The sequence below is a fragment of the Anabrus simplex genome, chromosome 9, assembly GCF_040414725.1.
Source record: "Anabrus simplex isolate iqAnaSimp1 chromosome 9, ASM4041472v1, whole genome shotgun sequence".
Taxonomy (NCBI): Eukaryota; Metazoa; Arthropoda; class Insecta; order Orthoptera; family Tettigoniidae; genus Anabrus; species Anabrus simplex.
In genome coordinates this window covers 116,360,870-116,387,450 of record NC_090273.1, presented here as the reverse complement: position 1 = coordinate 116,387,450, position 26,581 = coordinate 116,360,870, and the positions used below count along the sequence as shown (strand labels likewise).

Genomic DNA, 26,581 nt, shown 5'->3' with positions numbered 1-26,581 from the left:
GAAATGTCTGCACACGGTAGCTGAGGCCATACGATTATTATTATTATTATTATTATTATTATTATTATTATTATTATTATTATTATTATTATTATTATTATTATTATCTTCATATTGGGATCTTTCCTGCTTTTAAAGACGTTACTCAAACTTATTCGTCTACTAATGTCATTCCACAGCTCTGACAGCTGACAGCTCTGAACATACCACTCAGTCAAGCAGCTCATCTCCTTTCTCCCAGTTCTTCCCAGCCCAAACTTTGCAACATTTTTGTAACGCTACTCTTTTGTCAGAAATCACCCAGAACAAATAGAGCTGCTTTTCTTTGGATTTTTTCCAGTTCTTGAATCAAGTAATCCTGGTGAGGGTCACATACACTGGAACCATACTCTAGTTGGGGTCTTACCAGAGACTTATAAGCCCTCTCCTTTACATCCTTGCTACAACCCCTAAACACCCTCATAACCATGTGCAAAGATCTGTATCCTTTATTTACAATCCCATTTATGTGATTACCCCAATAACATCATGATCCCCAAAAGGAACTTTCACCCCATCAACGCAGTAATAAAAACTCACAGGACTATTCCTATTTGTGAAACTCACAACTTGACTTTTAACCCCGTTTATCATCATACCATTGCCTACTATCCATCTCACAACATTATCGAGGTCATTTTGGAGTTGCTCACAATCTTTTAACTTATTAATTACTCTATAGAGAATAACATCATCTGCAAAATGCCTTACCTCTGATTCCACTCCTTTACTCAAATCATTTATATATATAAGAAAACATAAAGGTCTAATAATACTGCCTTGAGGAATTCTCCTCTTAATTATTACAAGGTCAGATAAAGTTTCGCCTACTCTAATTCTCCGAGATCTATTTTCTAGAAATATAGCAACCCATTCAGTCATTCTTTTGTCTAGTCCAATTGCACTCATTTTTGCCAGTAGTGTCTCATGATCCACCCTATCAAATGCTTTATACAGATCAATCGCGATACAGTCCATTTGACCTGCAGAATCCAAAATATCTGTTATATCTTGCTGGAATCCTACAAGTTGAGCTTCACTGCGATAACTGAATTGCCTTCTATCGAACCAGTTATTAATTTTGCAAACATGTCTAATGTAATCAGAAAGAATGCCTTCCCAAAGCTTACATATAACGCATGTCACAAACTTACTGGTCTGTAATTTTCAGCTTTATGTCTATCACCCCTTCCTTTATACACAGGGGCTACTATAGCAACTCTCCATTCATTTGGTATAGCTCCTTCAACCAAACAATAATCAAATAAGTACTTCAGATATGGTACTGTATCCCAACCCATTGTCTTTAGTATATCCCCAGAAATCTTATCAATGCCAGCCGCTTTTCTAGTTTTCAACGTTTGTATCTTATTGTAAATATCATTGTTATCATACGTAAATTTTAATACTTCTTTAGCATTAGTCACCTTCTCTATCTGGACATTATCCTTGTAACAAACAATCTTTACGTACTGCTGACTGAATACTTCTGCCTTTTGAAGATCCTCACACTGCCCTTGTTCATTAATTATTCCTGGAATGTCCCTCTCGGAACCTGTTTCTGCCTTAAAGTACCTATACATACCCTTCCATTTTTCGCTAAAATTTGTATGACTGCCAGTTATGCTTGCCATCATGTTATCCTTAGCTGCCTTCTTTGCTAGATTCAATTTCCTAGTAAGTTCCTTCAATTTCTTCTTACTTCCACAGCCATTTCTAACTCTATTTCTTTCCAATTTGCACCTCCTTCTTAGTCTCTTTATTTCTCTGTTATAGTAAGGTGGGTCTTTATCATTCCTTACCACCTTTAAAGGTACAAACCCATTTTCACATTCCTCAACAATTTCTTTAAACCCATCCCAGAGTCTGTTTACATTCTTATTTACCGTTATCCACCGATCATAATTACTTTTTTAAAACTGCCTCATGCCTGCTTTATCAGCCATGTGGTACTGCCTAATAGCCCTACTTTTAAAACCTTCCTTTCTATCACATTTATTTTTTACTACAACAAAAACAGCTTCGTGATCACTAATACCATCTATTACATTCGTTTCTCTATAGAGCTCATCTGGTTTTATCAGAACCATGTCCAGGATATTTTTCCCTCTTGTAGGTTCCATCACTTTCTGAATCAGCTGTCCTTCCCATATTAGCTTATTTGCCATTCGTTGGATATGCTTTCTGTTGTTTATATTTCCTTCCCAAATGACATTTGGTAAATTCAGATCTCCCGCTACAATCACATTCCTTTCCATGTCGTTTCCTACATAGCTGATTATCTTATCAAATAATTCTGAATCCATGTCAGCGCTACCCTTTCCTGGTCTGTACACTCCAAAGACATCAAGTTGCCTATTATCTTATCTATTGATGAGGTTGGAAATAAAGATTACAGATCTCTTCATATGGTTATGAGGATATTTAGGGGTTGTAGTAAGGATGTGAAGGAAAGGGCATGTAAGTCTCTTGCAAGACCCCACTTAGAGTATGGTTACAGTGTATAGGACCCACACCAGGATTACTTGATACAAGAACTGGAAAAGATCTAAAGGAAAGCTGCACAATTTGGTTTGGGTGATTACCAGCAAAAGAGTACCTAGTGTTACAAAAATGTTGCAAACTTTGGGATAGAAGCTTAATATATGAGGTAAATTTTGAAGGTTTTGTATATGAGTTGTGTAGGGACTTGAGAAAAAACAATGTATGTATGTTAAGTCATCAGCCCGAAGGCTGGTTGGATCCTCAACAGTTCCACCATGAGCTGCCATAGATGGCCTAGGCATCACTGTAGAGGCGTACTAGGGAAATGAGGAGTAAGGTAGTTTCCCGTTGCTTTCCTCACCGAGCAAGAAGTTGCTATTACATATCAGTCTGCCAAGCCCACTGAAATGCATGCACCAACCGACCCTATGAGCAACAGTTTCACACCATTCATAGCAGGGACTGGCTGCAGAAGGAATGGCATTACTAGCATTGCTCATACCTCAGTCACTTTCATATTGTCAAAGCCAAGGATAAGACAGAGACAGATTTATGAAAGTAACAAAATTGCTCTAGCCCATACCAGAAGACTCAGTGCAGTGTAAACACTAGGTCCTGCCGACAAAGGCATGAAAAAAAAAAAACAATATGCAGGATAATGTATTATAGGGGTTTCACTGTACCGTGCTTAAAGGATAAAAAGTACATAGCACTGCAGCTTGATTGGTTTTAACAATTGCCTGAGTGCTGGAGGAACTATGGGTCAAATTGCTGAGGAACACAGATTTTAATATTACAAGAAAATTTGTAGATACTGGTACCATAATTATGAAAAGCTCTTGAAAATAATTGCATTGAAAATGTGCAGTAGTTCTTGCACAGGCTTGAAGGTTAATATGACACGATTAAGTCTCTTTTTCTGCTTTACAAGTTGTTTGCGTTTACGCAAAAATATTGTGTTTATTATTATTATTATTATTATTATTATTATTATTATTATTATTATTATTATTATTAAATGTCTTAACTGCTTTCTACTCCCTATCTGTGGACTGATTTAAATGTCACAGTTCCTTTCCATTTTGACACTCTATCTTGTTGAAGTTTCATTCTCATTTAACGTAGTATTATATTTTTTATATTTGCATTGCATCCATGCTTCAGCTCGTTTTTTACCACTAACCACCTCTTTGTCTTGGGATCGTCAGTTCTTAAACTTTCAGTTATTTGAATTCTATTAGTTAGCTGTTTTGTGCACTCTGCATTCATCATCAAGCCAGTCTTGCCTCACGCACATTGTCCGAAGTACACACTATGTAGGCAACAAGCGGGGCTTGCTTTTCTCGTCATGGCAACGCTTGCCTTTCTCATCTTGGCAGCGCTTAGCAGCTGTATTGCTAAGGTTGACGTCTTTCTCGCCGCTGCAGGTGGTTTCAAACCACTCAACAGTGGCTAATTGACCTGTTCGTCTCTCCGAATTACCACCTGGAGCGGATGATTTTTATCCATCTTTTATTCATCTACGAGATCTTTTGGTACTCAACATGAGTTCTCACCATTCGCTCTGCCAGCATTGCTCAAGACCTTCTATATTTTAACTTTTAACAGCACTGTGCTGTTTCCTCAAAGAAGAGATACACAGTCAGAATTATGTAATTAAATGTTATAACTTCAACCAAATCTGCAACTTTCAGAAACCTTTTCCAATCTAGTGGCATTTCAGGATTCTTTTTCTTAACATTTATCAGTTCAAGATTCCTTTTTTCGTGATAGTGTTCTGAAAGATTTCTGTCAAGGACACCGTAACTAAAATCTTGGACTTGCAATTTTACTCGCTTTCTTTCAGTGTCAGTTTTCTTATGTATTTATATTCAATTCAAAATGTTAACTTTTCTAGTAATAAACTATTTTTGTACAATCAAGCTTTTAATTCTCTTTAATTATTGTTAAATTTCAGACTATTTATTGTTGGAATAGAGTATTTTAAACTATTGGATTTCTTCCATTTATATTCACTCCTACGTCTATGTTTAACCCACCTACCAAACCATTAATCCATCACTTGGTATGCCTTTACCGTTGTCGCACCAGTCCAATCTTCTGAAAATAGGTAGTCCCATCCTAGGACTTTAAATTTCCCCATGAATGAAAGATAAATTGACTATGGCTGCCCTGTGATTTGTCGGGAGTTCTGGATGTTTCATCAGATTCTAAGAAGTCACATGGGCAAAGCTATTGATGTTTTTCATGAACATTGTTCATATACCATACACTAATAATCCTGCTGCCATACTTTCACAGTTTGTGTGTCACATTTTATATTTCTTTCCCATCTCTCCTGGATTTGCCCAGCACAAATCTCACATGGAGTGACCGGGATTTGAACCACGGAACCCTGCGGTGAGAGGCAGATGTGCTGCCCCCTGAGCCACGGAGGCTCTCTCATGTGAATACTGTTCAAAATCATTGACTGTGAATATCAATATGATTGAAAAATAATGAACTGTTTTTGATTTACTAATACAGCTTGTACTAGAACATCATTGTTTCTATCTATGTTTAATTCACTTCTTTATATTGTGAAAAACTGTGAAATGACCACTTTCCAACATTCTTGGAAATTTCTTTAACATAAAAGTCAAGAGATTGTATATTAAACGGAGAGCAGAGCAACTGGATGGTGTGAAAAGACTACTGGTCTTGGGAAGCTATGAGAAGCAGTATCAAATGGTGGATGTCATTGTGGACAATCTTTTCAGTGTAAGCTTTGGTTTATGTCTGTATATTACCGTAGCCTATTAATTGTGCTCATTTGTTGGAAATTGAATATATAATTAAATTGTGCAATTTTAGGTTCTTCAGAGCAGTAGGGTAGTTTTGGAAAGTTCGGGCTATGTTCCTGGAATTAGTAGTTTTCCAACTGATGAGAAGGTTCGTGATGGTCAGTATTGTTTCAGACATCAACTTAAATTAAATCATTTATATTCAGTCTTGTATTTTGTACTTTTTAATACTTTCAGCCTTGGCAAACATTCTGGAGAATACTGCCTTATTTGGGGATATACTGCTACATCTTCCAGATATATCTCACCGTGTATTGAGTTCCAAACATGAATGGCAGGTGATACTGCAGTGGAGTTTAGGTTTTACCAACCAATCTCAACTCATAGACAAGCAGACAAGAGTGCTTGTAGGCCTGGTAAGAGAAGTCTAATAATTTGAAAGGGGATTTAGTCATGTTCTATAATAAAAGTGAGAAACTGCACTATCTGTTCAGAATATCTGTACTTACAGCAGTTATCCTATATTTACTCCAAACAAATACCAGATTTATCCACGCAATAGACACCTTTATTTTTTCCAACTTTTATTACAAAAATTTAGGGTTTATCTTTTATATGAGGAAAAATCTGTAACAAAAATATTAAAACATATTAAAACGGTTACAATCTTGAATGTGAAATAATCAACAACATCATTTTTATATAACAAACCAGTAACCACTACAAATGACGTATTGATGATCTCTCTACAAACAAGTTTACGATCACTTGATAACTAGTGCACTGATACGTAGATATCATACAGCGTACCATAACTTAAAATTGAAAATGAAGTGCAGCAGTAATAATCTGTCTGACCACATTACCCAGCCATGGTAATGGAATAGACCATGCAGCAGTGACTCAACGCCGAATCATAGTCTATCAGCTTCATTTCCGTATTGATTGGTACTCTGATATAAAGAAAGTCTAAAATCTCCACCTTATCAATACATTAGTTTATTTACTCTAAATTAGTAAATTGGTCAATACCGGTTTCAATCCCTCGGGGATCATCTTCAGTTGACACACAAAAAAAGAATTTATAAAAACATCACATATGAAAGGTTACATTTGGTGACTATTTCAATTAAGTGTTGAAATTTATGTCATTAAAGTACTAGTAGGTACATCTTAGTTTTTTAAAGTGCTATTGTATGAGGTATATTGGCTCACTGTGTCTAAGCTTTTTGTACATATAATGGGTTCTACACTTATTCACATCTGGTATTGATGATATTACATTCAATATGATTGATTCATATGATTAAAATTTTAACAAATATCTTACTAAAATGGTAAAAAATATACATCATTTGTTTAAAAATTACATTGGTGATAATGAGTCTATTATAGAGTCTTAAAAGTATTTTGTTGTAGAGGTATATCACAGCTTATTGGTTATTGTGATGTCAATAAGACGTAATTTCACTTTGTATTAATATTTGGGGTATTCCACTTTTTTAAAAAAGTCCATTGGAGTAAACATAGGAAAAGCTTAATTAAAGGGTTAATTAAAAATATATCCTTCATTACTAAAAATACTAGTATGTGATACCTTATTAAAATGGATCCTTCATTTCTAAAGTATTGATATGTGATACCTCATGTGTTTGTTTTATCATGTATAAAATGGGGTTTACATTTCTAAACAGTAGTACTGTAGGTTGTTACCATCTATAATACATATGTAATATTACGATCTGACATAGCAGCCAACTGAAAATGTTTAAAGTATAATCTAATAGAATGGGACCAATTCCTTCTTTTTACTGTTTGTTTTTCACTTTCAACTGGTGGAGTGCATAACATACGCGTGTTGTGTTAGATCTATATTATTGTTGAATTTGTTGCAATTTGTAAACTGCTGCTTTTGGTGAAGTATCTTAGTCTATGGATGTCATTAGGAAATTGTTAGTGTGTCGTTGCTGGTTGAACGGTGACTGTTGCAAAATGAAGCTCGTTCGAGGTGCCGTGCGTCTTGATGGAATTTAAATTTGCACTTTATGGTAATGGCATGAAGGCTTCTGTGTGTTGTAGATTAATTATCTGCAAACAGAAATAGTAGGTGTGTAAGTTGGTGTATAATAAAGGTGTAGAAGGTAAGTTGTATGTTGTGTTACTTACGTTGAATGTTGAGACTATGCTTTGCATGGCTGCCTGTCGAGATCTGTTGCGTGTTATTCTGGGACTGTAGTTAGTGGCGGCGGAGGGGAGGTTTGGAGGGATGGGTGGAGCGTTTGTGACGGAAGCAGGGTTGGAGGAGGGGAGATCTTTGAGCAGTTCATTTGTATGTGTAGGTTGTTGTTTGTTGATTCTTTTTAAATAATGATCTTTTAGGAGGGGAATGACTGTGTTGAAAAGAACATTATTTTTGTCAGTGTTTTCATTTATGATGAAGTTTGGGTTTGTGTATTGGTCTAGGTTTATGTAGAATTCTTCTAGTATACTGAGCAAGGGGCTTTTTGGGTTGGTGTTGAGAATTTGCATTTCATTATTGATACTTGTAAATTTATGTTCTTGATCGTTAATGTGTTGTCCCATTGCTGAAAAGTGTCTATGCTTGACAGCATTTACGTGTTCAGTGTATCGTATTGAAAAACTTCTCCCGGTAAGTCCTACATAGCTGGCTCTGCAGTCATTCCATTTAAGGCGTAGACAATGGTTGTATTTATTTATGTTGTTGACTGATTTGGAGTTATATAGTATGTTGGTATTTTTACGTGTGGTTTTGTAGGCTATTTTTAAGCCTTGTTTTTTAAAGATGTTCGTTATAGAGTGTATATGGTTGTTGTTGTAGGTAAAAATTGCGTAATCTTTTTTGTCTTTGATGGTTCTAGTTAATTTAGTTTTTGATTGGTTTTTTATTTTGCTGATGATCTGGTGTATCATTTCTCTTTTATATCCGTTCTGTTTGGCTATTTCGTGAATTAGGTTCAATTCTTTGTTTAGATCTTTTTTCGTGAGTGGAATGTTGTATGCTCTGTATATCATGCTATAGTATGCGGCTTTCTTGTGAGTATGTGGGTGGGTGGAATCTATTTTTATTGTGTTCGATGTGTAGGTAGGTTTCCTGTAGATGCTGTTTGTTAAATGGTTGTTGTGTCTGGTTATGGATATATCTAAGTAGTTTATAGTGTTGTTTTCAGTTTCCATTGTGAATTTTATGTGAGGATCTATTTCATTTAGTTGTTCTAGGATTATATTTTCATTGGTATGCCTGTTGTCTATTATAATGAATACATCGTCAACAAATCTACACCAAAAAAAGAATGTTATTCAATTTTTGGATTTCTTGATGTTCGAGGTGGTCTATATATATTTCAGTTATTATACCTGATATTGGTGATCCCATGGGTAATCCTTTTTGGTGGTATATGGTATCATGGAATTTAAAGTAATTGTTGTTGATGGCAAAGTGTAATAGTTTTATAAATTCATCTATTTCTAACTTGCTCAGTTTGCTATGGTTATTGAGATTGGATTCGATGATTGTTATGGCTTTTTGTGTAGGTATGTTGGGATACATGTTTGTTATGTCATATGTAGCTATTTCAAAATCAAAAAAATCAAAATCAAAATCTCCTTATTTGCAAATGAGGTGTTTACCTCAGTGGCAAATGGTACACTAAAATACATTCTTCTTCTTCTTCTTCCGAATTTGGCCAACTGTGGACCGCATAGAACTTAAGGCTTGTTGGCCTTTCTTCTCTTCTCTTCCCAGAACATTTTCATTCTCTCGCTTCATATTTTTTTCTCCTCCTCAGAGATTATCCGGTTGGGCTTCTTTTTAGGTGGTTTGTCCTCAAAAAATTTGATTTTGTTGATTATGTTTCTAAATTATTTCCTTTTATTGATCACCTCCAGTGTAATTCCTACTTCTTCTACATCTCTTTTGACCTCTTCTACCCACTTAGTGGTGGCCTTCAATCCTACAATGTACTTAAAGATCTTTTTGGTCAGTCTGCTTTCATCCATTCTTACTAGATGTCCGTAGAAGTTCAACCTTCGCTTCCTCATTGTGTCTGAGATCTTTTCCGTATGTTTGTAAAGATCCTTCTTTTTCCTTTTTTTCCAGGTTCCATCAGTAGTTTTCTGGGGTTCCAGAATCTTCCTTAGGATCTTCCTTTCTTTCTTTTCCAGTTCTTGTAGCTCCCCTTTTTTATTCAAAATAAGACACTCTGCCTCCTCTGCGAACCGTGTGACCTTGCCGCGGTGGGGAGGCTTGCGTATCCCAATGATGCAGATAGCCGAGCCGCAGGTGCAACCATATCGGATGGGTATCTGTTGAGAGACCAGACTAACGAATGGTTCATCGAAAGGGGGGTAGCAGCCTTTCGGTAGTTGCAAGGGCGGCAGTCTAGATGATTGACTGATACGGCCTTGTAATAATACTCAACATGGCTTAGCTGTGTTGATACTGCTACACGGCTGAAAGCAACGGGAAACTACAGCCGTAACTACCTCCCGAGGACATGCAGCTCTCTCTGTATGAATGATGTACTGATGATGGCTTCCTCCCGGGTAAAATATTCCGGAGGTAAACTAGTCCCCCATTCGGATCTCCGGGTGGGGACTACACGAGAGGGGCCGATCATCAGGAAGATGGATACTGACATTCTGCGAGTCAGAGCGTGGAATGTTAGAAGTTTGAATCGTTGTGGTAGGTTAGAGAATCTGAAAAGGGAGATGGATAGGCTAAAGTTAGATGTAGTTGGTATAAGTGAAGTACGTTGGCAGGAAGATCAGGATTTTTGGTCAGGCGACTATCGAATAATCAACACGAAATCAAACAGGGGAAATGCAGGAGTTGGTTTAATAATGAATAAGAAAATAGGGCAGCGGGTAACCTACTACGACCAGCATAGTGAAAGAATTATTGTCGTCAAGATAGACACCAAACCAACGCCCACCACAATAGTGCAGGTCTATATGCCTACTAGTTCAGCGGATGATGAAGAAATTGAAAGAATATATGAGGAGATAGAAGATTTAATACAGTATGTAAAAGGTGATGAGAATCTAATTGTGATGGGAGACTGGAATGCAGTGGTAGGCCAAGGAAGAGAAGGTAGTACAGTAGGAGAATTTGGATTGGGACAAAGGAACGAAAGAGGAAGTCGGCTGGTTGAATTCTGCACTGATCATAACTTAGTCCTTGCCAATACTTGGTTCAAACACCACAAACGACGGTTGTATACGTGGACGAGACCTGGAGACACTGGAAGGTATCAAATAGACTTCATTATGATTAGGCAGAGATTCAGAAACCAGATGTTGGATTGCAAAACTTTCCCAGGAGCAGACGTGGACTCTGACCACAACTTGTTGGTCATGAAATGCCATCTGAAGTTGAAGAAATTGAAGAAAGGAAAGAATGCAAAAAGATGGGATCTAGACAAGTTGAAAGAAAAGAGTGTGAGGGATTGTTTCAAGGAACATGTTGCACAAGGACTAAGTGAAAAGGCTGAAGGAAACACTATAGAGGAAGAGTGGAGAGTCATGAAAAATGAAGTCAGTAGGGCTGCTGAAGAAATGTTAGGAAGGAAGAAAAGATCAACTAAGAATCAGTGGATAACTCAGGAGATACTAGATCTGATTGATGAACGACGAAAATACAAGAATGCTAGAAATGAAGAGGACAGAAAAGAATACAGGCGAGTAAAGAATCAAGTGGATAGAAAGTGCAAGGCAGCTAAGGAAGAATGGCTGAAGGAGAAGTGCAAGGATGTCGAAGGCTGTATGGTCCTGGGAAAGGTAGATGCTGCATACAGGAAAATCAAGGAAACCTTTGGAGAAAGGAAATCTAGGTACATGAATATTAAGAGCTCAGATGGAAAGCCACTTCTAGGGAAAGAAGACAAAGCAGAAAGATGGCAGGAGCATATCCAACAGTTGTATCAAGGTAAAGACGTAGGTAATTTGGTTCTGGAACATGAAGAGGCTGTTGATCCTGATGAAATGGGAGACCCAATTTTGAGGTCAGAGTTTGACAGAGCTGTGAGTGACCTAAATAGGAATAAGGCACCTGGAATTGATGATATTCCCTCTGAATTACTGACTGCCTCAGGAGAAACCAGCATGGCAAGGTTATTTCATTTAGTGTGCAAGATGTATGAGACAGGAGAAGTCCCATCCGATTTTCGGCAGAATGTTGTTATACCTATTCCCAAGAAAGCCGGTGCTGACAGGTGTGAAAACTACCGCACCATTAGTTTAGTATCTCATGCCTGCAAAATTTTAACACGTATTATTTACAGAAGAATGGAAAAACGAGTTGAAGCTGAGTTGGGAGAAGATCAATTTGGCTTCAGAAGAAATGTAGGAACACGTGAAGCAATCCTGACTTTACGTCTGATCTTAGAGGATCGAATCAAGAAGGACAAGCCCACGTACATGGCATTCGTAGATCTAGAAAAGGTATTCGATAATGTTGATTGGACCAAGCTTTTTATGATTCTGAAGATGATAGGGATCAGATACCGAGAACGAAGAATTATCTACAATCTGTATAAAAATCAGTCAGCAGTGATAAGAATCGAGGGCTTTGAAAAAGAAGCAGCAATCCAGAAAGGAGTGAGGCAAGGCTGCAGTTTGTCCCCTCTCCTTTTCAATGTTTACATAGAACAGGCAGTAAGGGAAATCAAAGAGAAATTTGGAAAGGGAATCACAGTCCAAGGAGAGGAAATCAAAACCTTGAGATTTGCCGATGATATTGTTATTTTATCTGAGACTGCAGAAGATCTCGAGAAGTTGCTGAATGGTATGGACGAAGTCTTGGGTAAGAAGTACAAGATGAAAATAAATAAGTCCAAAACAAAAGTAATGGAGTGCAGTCGAACGAAGGCAGGTGATGTAGGAAATATTATATTAGGAAACGAAGTCTTAAAGGAAGTAGATGAATATTGTTACTTGGGTAGTAAAATAACTAACGATGGCAGAAGTAAGGAGGACATAAAATGCAGACTAGCACAAGCAAGGAAGAGCTTTCTTAAGAAAATAAATTTGTTCACTTCAAACATTGATATCGGAATTAGAAAGATGTTTTTGAAGACTTTCGTGTGGAGCGTGGCATTGTATGGAAGTGAAACATGGACGATAACTAGCTCAGAAAGAAAGAGAATAGAAGCTTTTGAAATGTGGTGTTACAGAAGAATGCTGAAGGTGAGATGGATAGATCGAATCACGAATGAAGAGATACTGAATCGAATTGGTGAGAGGAGATCGATTTGGCTAAATTTGACGAGAAGAAGAGATAGAATGATAGGACACATCTTAAGACACCCAGGACTTGTTCAGTTAGTTTTTGAAGGAAGTGTAGGTGGTAAGAACGGTAGGGGTAGACCAAGGTATGAATATGACAAGCAGATGAGAGCAGATGTAGGATGCAATAGTTACGTAGAAATGAAAAGGTTAGCACAGGATAGGGTGGCATGGAGAGCTGCATCAAACCAGTCTATGGACTGATGACTCAAACAACAAGAAGACACTCTGAGGCATACAATCCTTCTGGTTTGATTACTGAATGATAGTGTCGGATTTTGGCCATGTAGGATATTGCCCGTTTGTTGTACATACTCTGGGTTAGTTTGTAGGCCAATTCTAATTTTCTGATTCTTCCTTTGATAGCCTCTTTGTCTAGCCCATTGGGTTGGATCCATTCTCCTAGGGATCTGAACTTCTCTGCCCTTTTAATCTTCCCATACTTTATCTCCATGTACTTCTCATTTCGATGCCTATACTCCATATACTCCGTCTTTCCGTAAGAAACTTTAAGACCTGCTTTTCCGGCGATTTTGTGCAGTTTCTCTATCATCTTTATAGCGTCTTCTCGATTTTTAGCTGAGACGGCGAGGTCATCGGCAAAAGCTAGACATTTAATTTCCAAGTTCTGGCCTTCTCTTCCAAGGTGTATTCCTCTTATCCCTTCCAATTTCAGAGCTTCTTCCCAAGTTTTCATTATTTTCTCCAAAACTAGGTTGAAGAGGATCGGGGACAGTCCATCTCCTTGTCTGACCCCTGTCTTGATTTCGAACGGGTCAGATATATCTCCGAGGAACTTGACTTTCGAGATGGTATCCGTCAGGGTTTGTTTAATGAGTTCTATAGTTTTCTTGTCAATTCCAAACTCTTCGAGGACTTTAAATAAGTTTTGTCTGTCTATTGAGTCATATGCTTTTGTGAAATCGATAAAGATGACTACGGTGTTCTGACTCCTTATTGCTCTTGTTCGCAGTATACTTTGAGGTTGAAAATTTGTTCTGCGCACGACCTTCCTTTTCGGAAACCAGCTTGGTATTCTCCAATGAGGTGGTCAGTCTGTTCCTGAACTCTGTTTAGTAGAACTTTAGAGAATATCTTATAAGCAATTGACAGTAAAGAGATCCCTCTGTAGTTGTTCGGGTCTGTTCGGTTACCTTTCTTGTGAAGCGGATGTGTAAGTGCACATTTCCAGTCTGCAGGGATCTTCCCAGTTTTCCATATATCTTCTATACAGCGATGAATTGCTTCCGCTGTGATTTCTCCTCCAATCTCCCACATTTCTGCCACTACGCCATCTTCACCTGGCGCTTTGTTATCCTTAAGCTCTTTGATTACCTGTTTGATTTCGTCTAGATTTGGAGGTTTAGAATCTGGGTTCTCATGGATTGGTTGCTGGGTCTCTAGTCTGGCCAGAGGTTCTTCACAGTTTAGCAGCTCACTAAAATACATTATTGTCAAGCACTAAATATTAAATTAACAAGAGAATAAAATTTTCCTATAATACAATATTATATAATTTACGCTAACAATATTTTCTATTAAACACACAGCTCATCCTTAATAAATTTACATTGTTTACAAAATTCTACTTATAATATCTCCTGTACTACTTACAAATATAGTCATCTGATATACAGTATGTGGAATTACTTCAAATGATACTGTACAACTGGTATAAGATTAAAATTTACATTGCATTTATTTACTTTTTCTTTTCTTTACCCATTCTGGAACCTAAGTAGCATAACGACCTGCTGCGTCTTAACCAGAGCCCCTTTTACCACCACTTTTCAGAGTTCCTGACTGGCCTTCACAGCTACCGTAGCGGTCCCAGGGCCCTCGAAGTCCCCACTGTACTTCACCCCTACAGGCAGTCCCCTACTTTGGCTGTCCAAACTCCTTAGACCAGGGGATGGAATTAATTTATTCACACACATTCTTTATGTACATTAACCTGCACTGGTGGAATGCCCTCTAACATTTCATTTATTTTCTCTGTTGCTGTTTATACTCTTTTTGAATATCTGTACAGATTTTGGAAAAGGATCAAACACTACCCCTGGTAAACTGTTCCACTCCTTCACACCCTTCCCAATGAATGAAAATTTACCCCAATCGCTTCTGCTAAAATTCCTTCTAATTTTATATTTGTGGTCAGTCCTGCTGATATAATTATTTTCCAACTGAAGCCTCTCACGGATATCTCCCCATGCTGCTTCTCCTGTATAGGCTCTATATAAACCTATAAGTTTAGTTTTCTCCCTTCTCTTACTTAAAGTTTCCCACCCTAGTTTCCTTAACATTTCTGATACACTACTCTTTCTCCTGAAATCCCCTGTTACAAATCTTGCTGCTTTCCTCTGCACACTATCTATTTCTTTTATTAGGTATTCTTGGTGAGGATCCCAAACACTGTTTGCATATTCCAATAATGGACGAACCATACTTAAGTAACTTTTCTCTTTTAATTCTTTGTTGCATCCTTTAAGTAGCCTCATTATGACATGTAACGATCTGTATGCTTTCCCAACAATGTCATCCACATGACCCTTCCAGTGCAATTTACTTTCAAATCTTACACCTAAGTATTTGCACTTGCCATCTTTTGGGATAACTACCCCATCCAAAGTATATTCAAATTCAGTTTTAAAACTCCTGTTTGTAAATGTAACAGTTGATTTGCCTCCATTAACCTTCATGTTATTCTCTTCAACCCATTGTTGGATACTCTCAAGGTCCCTTTGTAATTCTGAACAATCTGCAATGGTATTTATTTCCCTATAAACAATTATGTCATCTGCATACAATCTTATTTTTGATGTTATATTGTTCCCTAAATCATTTACGTATATTAAGAAAAGTAACGGACCGATTATACTACCCTCTGCAATTCCCTTCCAAACTTTCTCTTCCTGCGATACGTTAATTCCTACTTTGACTTTCTGAACCCTTGAATTTAGAAATGTTTTTACCTAACATGTAACCCTTACGTCCAATCCTATTCCCTCCAATTTCTTTAATAATATTCCATGTTCCACTCTATCAAAGGCTTTGGAAAGATCTATGGCTATGCAATCTAACTGGCCTCCTGAATCCAATTGATCTGATATGTCCTGCTGAAATCCCACCAGTTGTGCCTCACAAGAAAATTTCTTTCTAAATCCATACTGGCTCCTCATGAACCAATTTTTATCATCACATATCCCTCTGATGTACTTTGATATTAAACTCTCCAGTATTTTACAAACTATACTGGTCAGGCTGATTGGTCTGTAGTTCTCTGGTTTCCTTTTATCACCCTTTCCTTTATAAATTGGTATTATTATAGATTCCTTCCATTCCTTTGGTATTACACTATTATTTATGACATAGTCAAAGAGAAATCTTTAATAAGGCACTATATACCACCCCATTATCTTTATCACCTCCCCAGTAATTTGATCACTTCCTGCTGCTTTTCCTTGCTGAAGCAGTTGGATTTCTCTGAAAATATCTTCATTTGTGAACAAGAAGCTTCTTGTTTCCCTCTGTGTCTCTTCCTCTGTAACTTCTGTTTCGGTTTCCAACTCCTGACAATCATCTACTGAATCTCTAAATTCCCTACTAAAGAGGTTTGCTTTCTCAGTATCTGTTAAATAGTGTTCACCCCCTTCTCCCACCATTGTAGGAATTTGGATTCCTTTTCCTTTTTCATTCCTCATATATGAATACAGCTTTTTCCATTTCCCTTTGTGGTCATTACGCTCTTGAAGAATGCCATTCATATAATTCTCTTTTGCTTCCTTTTTCACTCTATTCAGTTCCCTCATTAGCTGTTTTCTACTTTCTCTACTCTCCCTACCTTCTTTGATTTTCCTGTTTACTATTCTACATTTTCTTTTTAATTTTCTTATTTCCCTTGAGGTCATTTTACCCTTCTTAACAGGTACAAATCTCTTCTCTCCTTCCCAAACGATTCCTTTGAATTTAGCCCAAAGTGTATCCACATTACTCCCTTCACTTATCCAACAACTGAATTGTGATTTAAGGTAAGTCCCAAATTCATCAACTTTAGTTTTTCTGTACAATTTCTTGTCCTGTGTGACCCTCTTATTAAGCCTTTTTGGTACCAGTCCTACATCCATTATTACAGCCTTATGGTCACCTATTCCTTCAATTACCTCAGTTTTATCAACAATTTCACATGGTTTAACCAAGAATACATCTAGTAAGTTATTGAGACGAGTCGGTTCTTGTACTACTTGTGTAAATCCTCCCTCCCAAATTAACTTATTTGCCAGTTTCTGTTCATGGGCTTCACTTGCAGCTCCATTCCATTCAACCTCAGGCAAGTTTAGATCTCCCCCAATTATTACCACATCATTATTATTGTTTTTATGAGTATAATCTATTATTTTCTCAAATATTTCCATGTCTCTTTCCTCTCTTCCAGGCCTGTATGTTCCTATAATTCCTACCTCCTTCATATTATCACAAATTAATTTTATCCCTAATATTTCATCCCTTTCATCGGTAAACCATTCATGTGAACAATGTTTCCTTCACCAGAATAATAGTAATTAATAGTAACCAGAATAATTTATGGTAATGTTCTATTTTTATATTTTTGGTGATGTTACAAAATTCTATTGAGTTTTTTATGGTTTTCTTTGCCTGGAAAACATAATGTTTTTTGAGAAATTTTTGAATGAATTGTGATAGTTTATAGGTGGGGCTTGGTCTATAGTTTATTATGGGTCTCATAGGTATGTTGTCTTTATGGATTTTAGGGTATGCTTTGGCAGTAGGTACTCCTGGGTTCATTGTGATCAATTTTGTGGTTTCTTGTTCATTTAAAAGGAAGTTAGTGTTTTTTAGTAAAGTTTTTAAATTCTTTTGAATGCTATTAGTAGGATCTTTGGCCTTGATTTGGAAAGTTTCATCTTGGAAGCAAGTTTTTGTTTTTGTTATATATTCATCTTTATTTATGATAACTGTTGTGTTTCCTTTGTCTGCTTTAGTTACTATTAAGTTGTTTTGTTTGATTTTGTTTTTAAGTTCTTTGATTTGTTTGTGGTTTATGGTGTCTTGTTGGTTGATTTTTTGATTGATTTTGTTAATATATTGTGATAGTGTTTTTTGGATTTCATATCTGATTTCATTTTGCTTTTCTTGAGGTATTTTGTTTATGGCATTTTCAGTTTCGGTGATGATAGTAGTACTGTTTTCAAATACTGAGTCATTTTTCCAATTGTGGTTGGGTCCCTTGCTCAGTATAGTAGATTCTACTTCATTAAGCTCTATATTAGTTAGATTTTTGACTGGTGGGTGAAATGCATGTTGGTTGTTTTCAGTAAGTGTAGTCAGATGTTGTCTATTGTATATGTAATTGCATGTATGGTGAGCTTGTGATTGTTTTAATGCATTGAGTTTTTTATTTAGGGTGTTTCGTTTCTGTATAGCTATATTGGCTATTTTTTCATTGGTTATTTGTTGGAAGTTGCTCCAATATGTGTGTGGTAGGTCGCATGAGGCTTTCAGGTGTGTTTCATACATTTGTATATTGAGGTGTTGTTTCTTTCTGTGCATGAATTTGATCTCCTCTTTGAGCCATATTCGGTTTGTCTTTTTCTGTATGTTCCGGGTTTGGTTGGTGTTCCTATGTTTGTTGTTGTATTTCCTGAGAAATTTTGGAGTTAAATCATTTTGTAGACATTGTTTTAAGAATGTGATATTTTTTATAACATTAGTAATTTTAATTTTTAGATATTGGTATCTATATGCTGTTCTTTTTGCCTGGTTGGCTGTTCTATCATAGTCTATCAGCTTCATTTCCGTATTGATTGGTACTCTGATATAAAGAAAGTCTAAAATCTCCACCTTATCAATACATTAGTTTATTTTCTCTAAATTAGTAAATTGGTCAATACAGGTTTCAATCCCTCGGGGATCATCTTCAGTTGACACACAAAAAAAGAATTTATAAAAACATCACATATGAAAGGTTACATTTGGTGACTATTTCAATTAAATCAAGTGTTGAAATTTATGTCATTAAAGTACTAGTAGGTACATCTTAGTTTTTTAAAGTGCTATTGTATGAGGTATATTGGCTCACTGTGTCTAAGCTTTTTGTACATATAATGGGTTCTACACTTATTCACATCTGGTATTGATGATATTACATTCAATATGATTGATTCATATGATTAAAATATGAACAAATATCTTACTAAAATGGTAAAAAATATACATCAGTCTTAAAAGTATTTTGTTGTAGAGGTATATCACAGCTTATTGGTTATTGTGATGTCAATAAGATGTAATTTCACTTTGTATTAATATTTGGGGTATTCCACTTTTTTAAAAAAGTCCATTGGAGTAAACATAGGAAAAGCTTAATTAAAGGGTTAATTAAAAATATATCCTTCATTACCAAAAATACTAGTATGTGATACCTTATTAAAATGGATCCTTCATTTCTAAAGTATTGATATGTGATACCTCATGTGTTTGTTTTATCATGTATAAAATGGGGTTTACATTTCTAAACAGTAGTACTGTAGGTTGTTACCATCTATAATACATATGTAATATTACGATCTGACATAGCAGCCAACTGAAAATGTTTAAAGTATAATTTAATGGAATGGGACCAATTCCTTCTTTTTACTGTTTGTTTTTCACTTTCAACTGGTGGAGTGCATAACATATGCGTGTTGTGTTAGATCTATATTATTGTTGAATTTGTTGCGATTTGTAAACTGCTGCTTTTGGTGAAGTATCTTAGTCTATGGATGTCATTAGGAAATTGTTAGTGTGTCGTTGCTGGTTGAATGGTGACTGTTGCAAAATGAAGCTCGTTCAAGGTGCCGTGCGTCTTGATGGAATTTAAATTTGTACTTTACGGTAGTGGCATGAAGGCTTATGTGTGTTGTAGATTAATTATCTGCAAGCAGAAACAGTAGGTGTGTAAGTTGGTGTATAATAAAGGTGTTGAAGGTAAGATATATGTTATGTTACTTACGTTGAATGTTGAGACTGTATGCTTTGCGTGGCTGCCTGTCGAGATCTGTTGCGTGTTATCCTGGGACTGTAGTTAGTGGTAGCGGAGGGGAGGTTTGGAGGGATGGGTGGAGCGTTTGTGACGGAAGCGGGGTTGGAGGAGGGGAGATCTTTGAGCAGTTCATTTGTATGTGTAGGTTGTTGTTTGTTGATTCTTTTTAAATAATGATCTTTTAGGAGGGGAATAACTGTGTTGAAAAGAACATTATTTTTGTCAGTGTTTTCATTTAAGTTGAAGTTTGGGTTTGTGTATTGGTCCGCCACCTCTAACTACAGTCCCAGGATAACACGCAACAGATCTCGACAGGCAGCCACGCAAAGCATACACTCTCAACATTCAGCGTAAGTAACACAACATATAACTTACCTTCTACACCTTTATTATACACCAACTTACACACCTACTATTTCTGTTTGCAGATAATTAATCTACAACACACAGAAGCCTTCATGCCATTACCATAAAGTGTATATTTAAATTCCATCAAGACGCACGGCACCTCGAACGAGCTTCATTTTGCAACAGTCACCATTCAACCAGCAACGACACACTAACAATTTCCTAATGACATCCATAGACTAAGATACTTCACCAAAAGCAGCAGTTTACAAATTGCAACAAATTCAACAATAATATAGATCTAACACAACACGCATATGTTATGCACTCCACCAGTTGAAAGTGAAAAACAAACAGTAAAAAGAAGGAATTGGTCCCATTCCATAAGATTATACTTTAAACATTTTCAGTTGGCTGCTATGTCAGATCGTAATATTACATATGTATTATAGATGGTAACAACCTACAGTACTACTGTTTAGAAATGTAAACCCCATTTTATACATGATAAAACAAACACATGAGGTATCACATATCAATACTTTGGAAATGAAGGATCCATTTTAATAAGGTATCACATACTAGTATTTTTAGTAATGAAGGATATATTTTTAACTAACCCTTTAATTAAGCTTTTCCTATGTTTACTCCAATGGACTTTTTAAAAAACGTGGAATACCCCAAATATTAATACAAAGTGAAATTACGTCTTATTGACATCACAATAACCAATAAGCTGCGATATACCTCTACAACAAAATACTTTTAAGATTCTATAATGGACTCATTATCACCAATGTGTATGAGTGAAAAATCTTATTCCACATTTTGTAATACAAGTGTAGTATGATCAAAAAGACTCTAACAACAAGTACTTTTTGAACAAATGATGTATATTTTTTACCATTTTAGTAAGATATTTGTTAATATTTTAATCATATGAATCAATCATATTGAATGTAATATTATCAATACCAGATGTGAATAAGCGTAGAACCCATTATATGTACAAAAAGCTTAGACACAGTGAGCCAATATACCTCATACAATAGCACTTTAAAAAACTAAGATGTACCTACTAGTTCTTTAATGACATAAATTTCAACACTTGATTTAATTGAAATAGTCACCAAATGTAACCTTTCATAAGTGATGTTTTTATAAATTCTTTTTTTGTGTGTCAACTGAAGATGATCCCCGAGGGATTGAAACCGGTATTGACCAATTTACTAATTTAGAGTAAATAAACTAATGTATTGATAAGGTGGAGATTTTAGACTTTCTTTATATCAACGCCGAATATCGGGCAGCAGTCGGAACCTGGCGCCACTGGGAGGGCCAATGCCTTCGAGCGGAAGAGGCCCCTGGGAAGGGTCCCTCCGTGGATTAAATCCCACTGGATTCCATATTATAGAAGGGGAGCAGCTTCAACAGAACTCGCATGAAGCTGAAGAAGATCTTGTTCACTGAAAGGGCTCAGGATCAAACAATGATGCACAGAGCTGGTACACCGGTAAAGGTGTCACAATGTGGTGTGGAAGGCAACGGAAAATCACCGTATTAACTTTCACTTGTATAATCATCATTGATGAGAACACTACACATACGGCCCTCAGTCCCTGGCAGGCCTTAGATGGTCAGAGGGTGCTAAGAATCTCCCCGCCAGCTATCAGAATTGTAACATGGGAAGTCTGAAGTGTGTACGAAGCAGGCAAGATCATCATTGCCACTGAAGGGACTGGAGGTAAAGATCCTTAGTGTAAGCTAAATGAGATGTCTGAGATGTGGACAGTGCTTGTCCAGTGACAACACGGTGTACTGCGTGGGGAACGAGTCGGACAACCAGCAAGAAGTCACTGTGATTGTTTCATGCCAGGTGAGCTGCATCATGAACGCCAGGGAACTCACTGGTGCAGTCGAGTGCTGGACGAGGAACAGGGGAAAAGAAAAAGTGTTAGCTTCTCCTTGGCTAGATAAACAGTAACCTTTATTATGATAAAAATCTTCCGGGTTATTATGCCGTGGTCCACTCCTCTCGCTTCTTCCAGACGTTTCGACTACTGCTGCGGTAGTCATCTTCTGTGGCGTCGTGTAGATACGCTCTCCTGTATCCTGCTGGCGACTGTGAAAGTTGTTTGGGAAGCAGCTGTATTTATATGTAAGTGTGCGGCCTCCAATTGGTTCGCGCCGTGCAATCCGACATCTGATTGACTATCTGAAAGCATCACCTCCGATTGGGTCGCGCCGAGCAGCCTGGCGTTTGGTTGAGTCTTTGAGCACACGACCTCTGATTGGCTTGCGCCATGCAGTATGTCACCAGGTGGAATATATGAGGGCATGAATTCTGACTGGGTTGTGCCGAGCAATGGATCCTCTGGTTGGTTGACTGTAGTGTCCCTGATCTTTATTATTCTTTCTTTGATATGCTAGATGTCGGTGATCCCTTACAGGTCATTTGCCATGGTAAATCTGACTCCATTCTTCACCTCTTTGTTGTTACTTTGCCAGTTTAAGGTATACTGTCCTTTACCTTTTTACTTGGTCTTACCCAGCCTGAATGGTTGCACATCCTTGGTAGAAAGTTATTGTCAAGTGGGTTAAAGAATCCTTTTATCATTATCATTTTATTATAATTCACAATGGCAATGGTTTTGCGGAAGGTAGTTTACTGTCAAACCATCATACTTTTCCATGCTCATTGCTCAATAGGTAGAATGTCATATGTAAAATCAGAAGGTTACGCCTTTGGACTCCACTAGTGACTGGTTGGCCACTTTTATTCCGTACTTAACATCTCTTCAGCATGTACTATACATACTCAGCACACCAAGCTCGATAGCTGCAGTCGCTTAAGTGCGGCCAGCATCCAATATTCAGGAGATAGTGGGTTTGAATCCCATTGTCGGCAGTCCTGAAGATGGTTTTCAGTGGTATTAGACCTATGTGTGTCGCTGCGACGTAAAAGAAAGTTATTTTTTTAAGAAAGCCTAATAAGCTGAAATTTTCTTGAGTACAATGTAGTTGTAAAACTAGAAACGCTAGTAACTAATAAGAGGCAAGATAGTAAAATCCAATCAGAAGAAATGAAATTTTTAAGAACATCAGTTAAAAAGACAAGAAGAGATAGAAAATACTGTATTAAAATCAGAGAAGAGCTAAATATAGAACCATCAGTACAGAACATACAGAAAGCAAGACTCAGATGGTTCGGACATGTAAAAAGATTAGAATAATAACAGTAAGTTATTTATTAAATTGACCACCTAATCAATACAATAAATCATTGTCTTGGATGATTTACATTGATCTATTAACTAAAAATGGTACATGTTTCACCTAGTATGAAGGCATCATCAACCATAGTCTTAACCTCAGAATAAAAATAAGCACTTGAAATAACATATAATAAGATGAAATTGATTTAAAAAGTCTTGAAGAGACTTACACTAAAATTAACATTCAAAATAACAATGTTGTTTGGTTTTTTTTTTACAATGTGAAGGATTACAAAGGTGAAAGTATTAAAATTATTGACATAAAAGTTGCTATTACAAGTAAAGTGGACAAAGCAACAGACTGTGATGAACAAGTAGTAAGATTACTTAAAATTAAGTTGACTGATTGGCGGTTACAATTAGACGCTGACGAGAATGACGATCAGTCATATTTATTCAAAAAGTAATATTGAGGAAATAATGTTGAAGGTTGGTCAGGAGATCACTATATTCCATTTTTAGTTAATAGATCAATGTAAATCATCCAAGACAATGACTTATTGTATTGATTAGGTGGTCAATTTAATAAATAACTTACTGTTATTATTCTAATCAAATATCATCAATACGGATCAAAATGATATTTATGACATGTAATACATGTAAAAAGAATCGGAAAGGAACGGGTAAAAGAAGGGAATTGAAAAGAGAAGTTAAGGGAAAGAGACCAGTTGGAAGACCGAGAATAAGATGGATGGATCAGATTTGGAAGGACATTAGAGAAGCTGGATTGGATGGGGCGGAAGTGATGGAACAGGAAAATTGGAAGGACAGAAAGTAGTGGAGGAGGCTTGTTAACCACACCCGGGCGACTGGAATGGGACGATGATGATGATGATGATGGTGGTGGTGGTGGTGGTGGTGGTGGTGGTGGTGGTGGTGGTGGTGGTGGTGGTGGTGATGATGATGATGATGATGTAGTTGTAAAATCTAAACTTTCACGTTAATATTTCTTGTTGCTCAAAATAATTTCTTTCTGTTTCTGAACACCTAATTGTGCACTAGACCACCATTTCTATTGATATGGTTAGTTTTAGTGAGCACAAGTATGTAGTTCTTTAAACATTGCACAGTAAGAGTAGATATGGACAAATATGGATGTAAACACACTTGGATCACACCCCTATTCGTTATTTTCTGTCTCTCTTGATGGTAGCCTTTGAGATAACAGATGAGAGGTAGACTGCATTGAGAGTGGAAAAAAAATTGCTTGTTTTTATTTTACTTAACATTTTATTGTTAGTAATTGGAATGGTACAGCATGATCTTATTTATCCATCGTTATATTATTACTGGCTAAACATACAAATTGGAGGAAATGAATTGCAAAATGATCTGTAGTAATATTTACTATTCCATATCTTTTAGGTTTTTTTTAAGGTCTTCAAAGTGTCTTATTTTCTCCCTTGTAATATTTGTTATTTTTGTTTAAGGTCAGCATGGAATTAAATTTGACGGAGCGACATCCTAACTACGTGAACCCATATAAAAGGCAAATAAACAATCTGAACAGAGTGAAAGAGGAAGTTAAAACAGTGAACAGCAGTAAAAAGAAGAAAGAAATTAAAAAAGGCCCTAGAATGTCAAGAGTTGAACTTTAGACTTATTATCTAGAAATACAGTATTTTTATGTAAACTGGTTGTGAATCCCCAGAGGAAATATTCCTGTGGGATTGTAAGATGGAACCACTCATTGTAGATGTTCACCGTCCTGGAGATTCTCCTTGGAGTAAGAGCTATGCTTCATAGTGAAATGGCAAACTGTTGTTTTAGGACATAAGATGTGATAATTTTCAGGTGCTGTGTCTTGTGGTAAGGTTTAACTGGCAATATATTGCATTGACTACTGCAGCAAATGATTTGTCTCATAAAATTTAATGAGTAAATATGATTTTGCTATATCTCTTGGTAAGCCAAATAACTGCCTCAAGAGGCTGGTAACAGAACAGCTGAGAGGTCCCACTCATCACTTTCTTGAAAGAATTAAGAGTTCTTTCAGTTCCCATCCAGTGAAGATCAATTTTCACTCTGTCATATATATATTCTCTGAGAACACTCATTCTTTGTTTTCTTACTGCTTGGAACATGAGAGGAACAACAACATGGACTAAAAGCGAAGTAAATTATACACATACTTCCGCTGAAAATACTAGAGATGCAGAAATTTTCTTCTGTAACAACAGATTATAAAGCTTTGCATTGAGTCACATTTCCTTCCTTCTGTTCTGGCTCCAGTTGAGAATATAATTCCACACACCTCCTCTTTCTTTCACAGGATTAAGATCAGTAATATACATAATAAGGTGATCGAATAACATGTATTTGCACACCTAGAATAGTATTTGTGGTGAAATGTTTATTAACATGAAGATTACAAATTTATAAAACACTTTTTTTTTTTTTGTAACTCTTCAATTGACAGTAAATTGGATTAGTTTTGTCCCAAATAGAATCCTTTGAAAAATAGATGAGCTAAATACTGTATATGTGATTCATGTAAAACGTCTTACGCCTAGGTGGTATTTTGCTGAAATGTTTATGATGTTAATTGGTGTGTGCCCTTTGGGATTTCTGGCTGAATATCCTTCCTGATGCCTTGTAATTTTTCAGGTAAAAATTTAACACTAGCAAGGAAACTGTTCGGATTGGACCAGACAAATTTCAATGAAACTTGGGTAATGATCAATTAACAGATGGATCGTAAATTTAATGGTACAGCAGAATCCTGCTAACTCGACTCCCAATAACTCCACATTCCATATAACTCGACAACTTGACAAACACTTTTTTTTTCGTTCTTTCTTTCAATCGCTAAATGACTTTTGCTGGTCTATTAATAGCTAGACTGTAATACTGTAATCTTTAACATTGCCTAAACAGTGTAAACAGTATAGGTACATTTTAATTACAGTACTGTTTTATCTTAACTACAGTACTATGCAAATGTATACGTCTGAACATTTGCATCTTTTCGTGTTCTCTTCAGATATTTATTACAGTACAGTATTCAGTTCCTAACCCTTTCCCTTTGTGACACTAATTCTTAGAACTGTCTAACAAAATTGGTGACAGGTTTTGTTCTTTTCATGGAATTAGCAATCTACTCTATTTCCCCTTTCAGAATTTGCTCTTGAAAGGTACATAGCCCCTGTCAATCAGCACTCACATTCCTTTCTATTCTTATTAGCTATTAGCAGGCTTGACCGAAGACTGTTCCCTATTGTAAGCTAAACATTGTCGGTATACACTGACTTACAATGCTAAAAAGAGAAAGATGTTCCACCTTTTCAATACAATAACACTGTTGCACGAAT

The 26,581-nt window shown here is 36.5% G+C and overlaps 1 protein-coding gene across 5 annotated transcripts in view; it reads left to right on the top strand.

The window, feature by feature from the left end:
* Positions 1 to 26,053, top strand: part of LOC136881280 (coiled-coil domain-containing protein 134) — a 35,753-nt gene extending 9,700 nt beyond the window's left edge. For 3 of the 5 annotated variants that reach the window (XM_067154063.2, XM_067154066.2, XM_068229189.1), the window contains exons 2-5: positions 5,162 to 5,283; positions 5,377 to 5,464; positions 5,544 to 5,722; positions 24,701 to 26,053. In XM_067154063.2, the coding sequence (XP_067010164.2) occupies positions 5,162 to 5,283; positions 5,377 to 5,464; positions 5,544 to 5,722; positions 24,701 to 24,868 (557 nt within the window). In that variant the 3' untranslated portion in view covers positions 24,869 to 26,053. The remainder of the gene's footprint in view (positions 1 to 5,161; positions 5,284 to 5,376; positions 5,465 to 5,543; positions 5,723 to 24,700) is intronic. The other 2 variants (XM_067154064.2, XM_067154067.2) reach the window with 1 other exon arrangement.
* Positions 26,054 to 26,581: the final 528 nt, after the last annotated feature.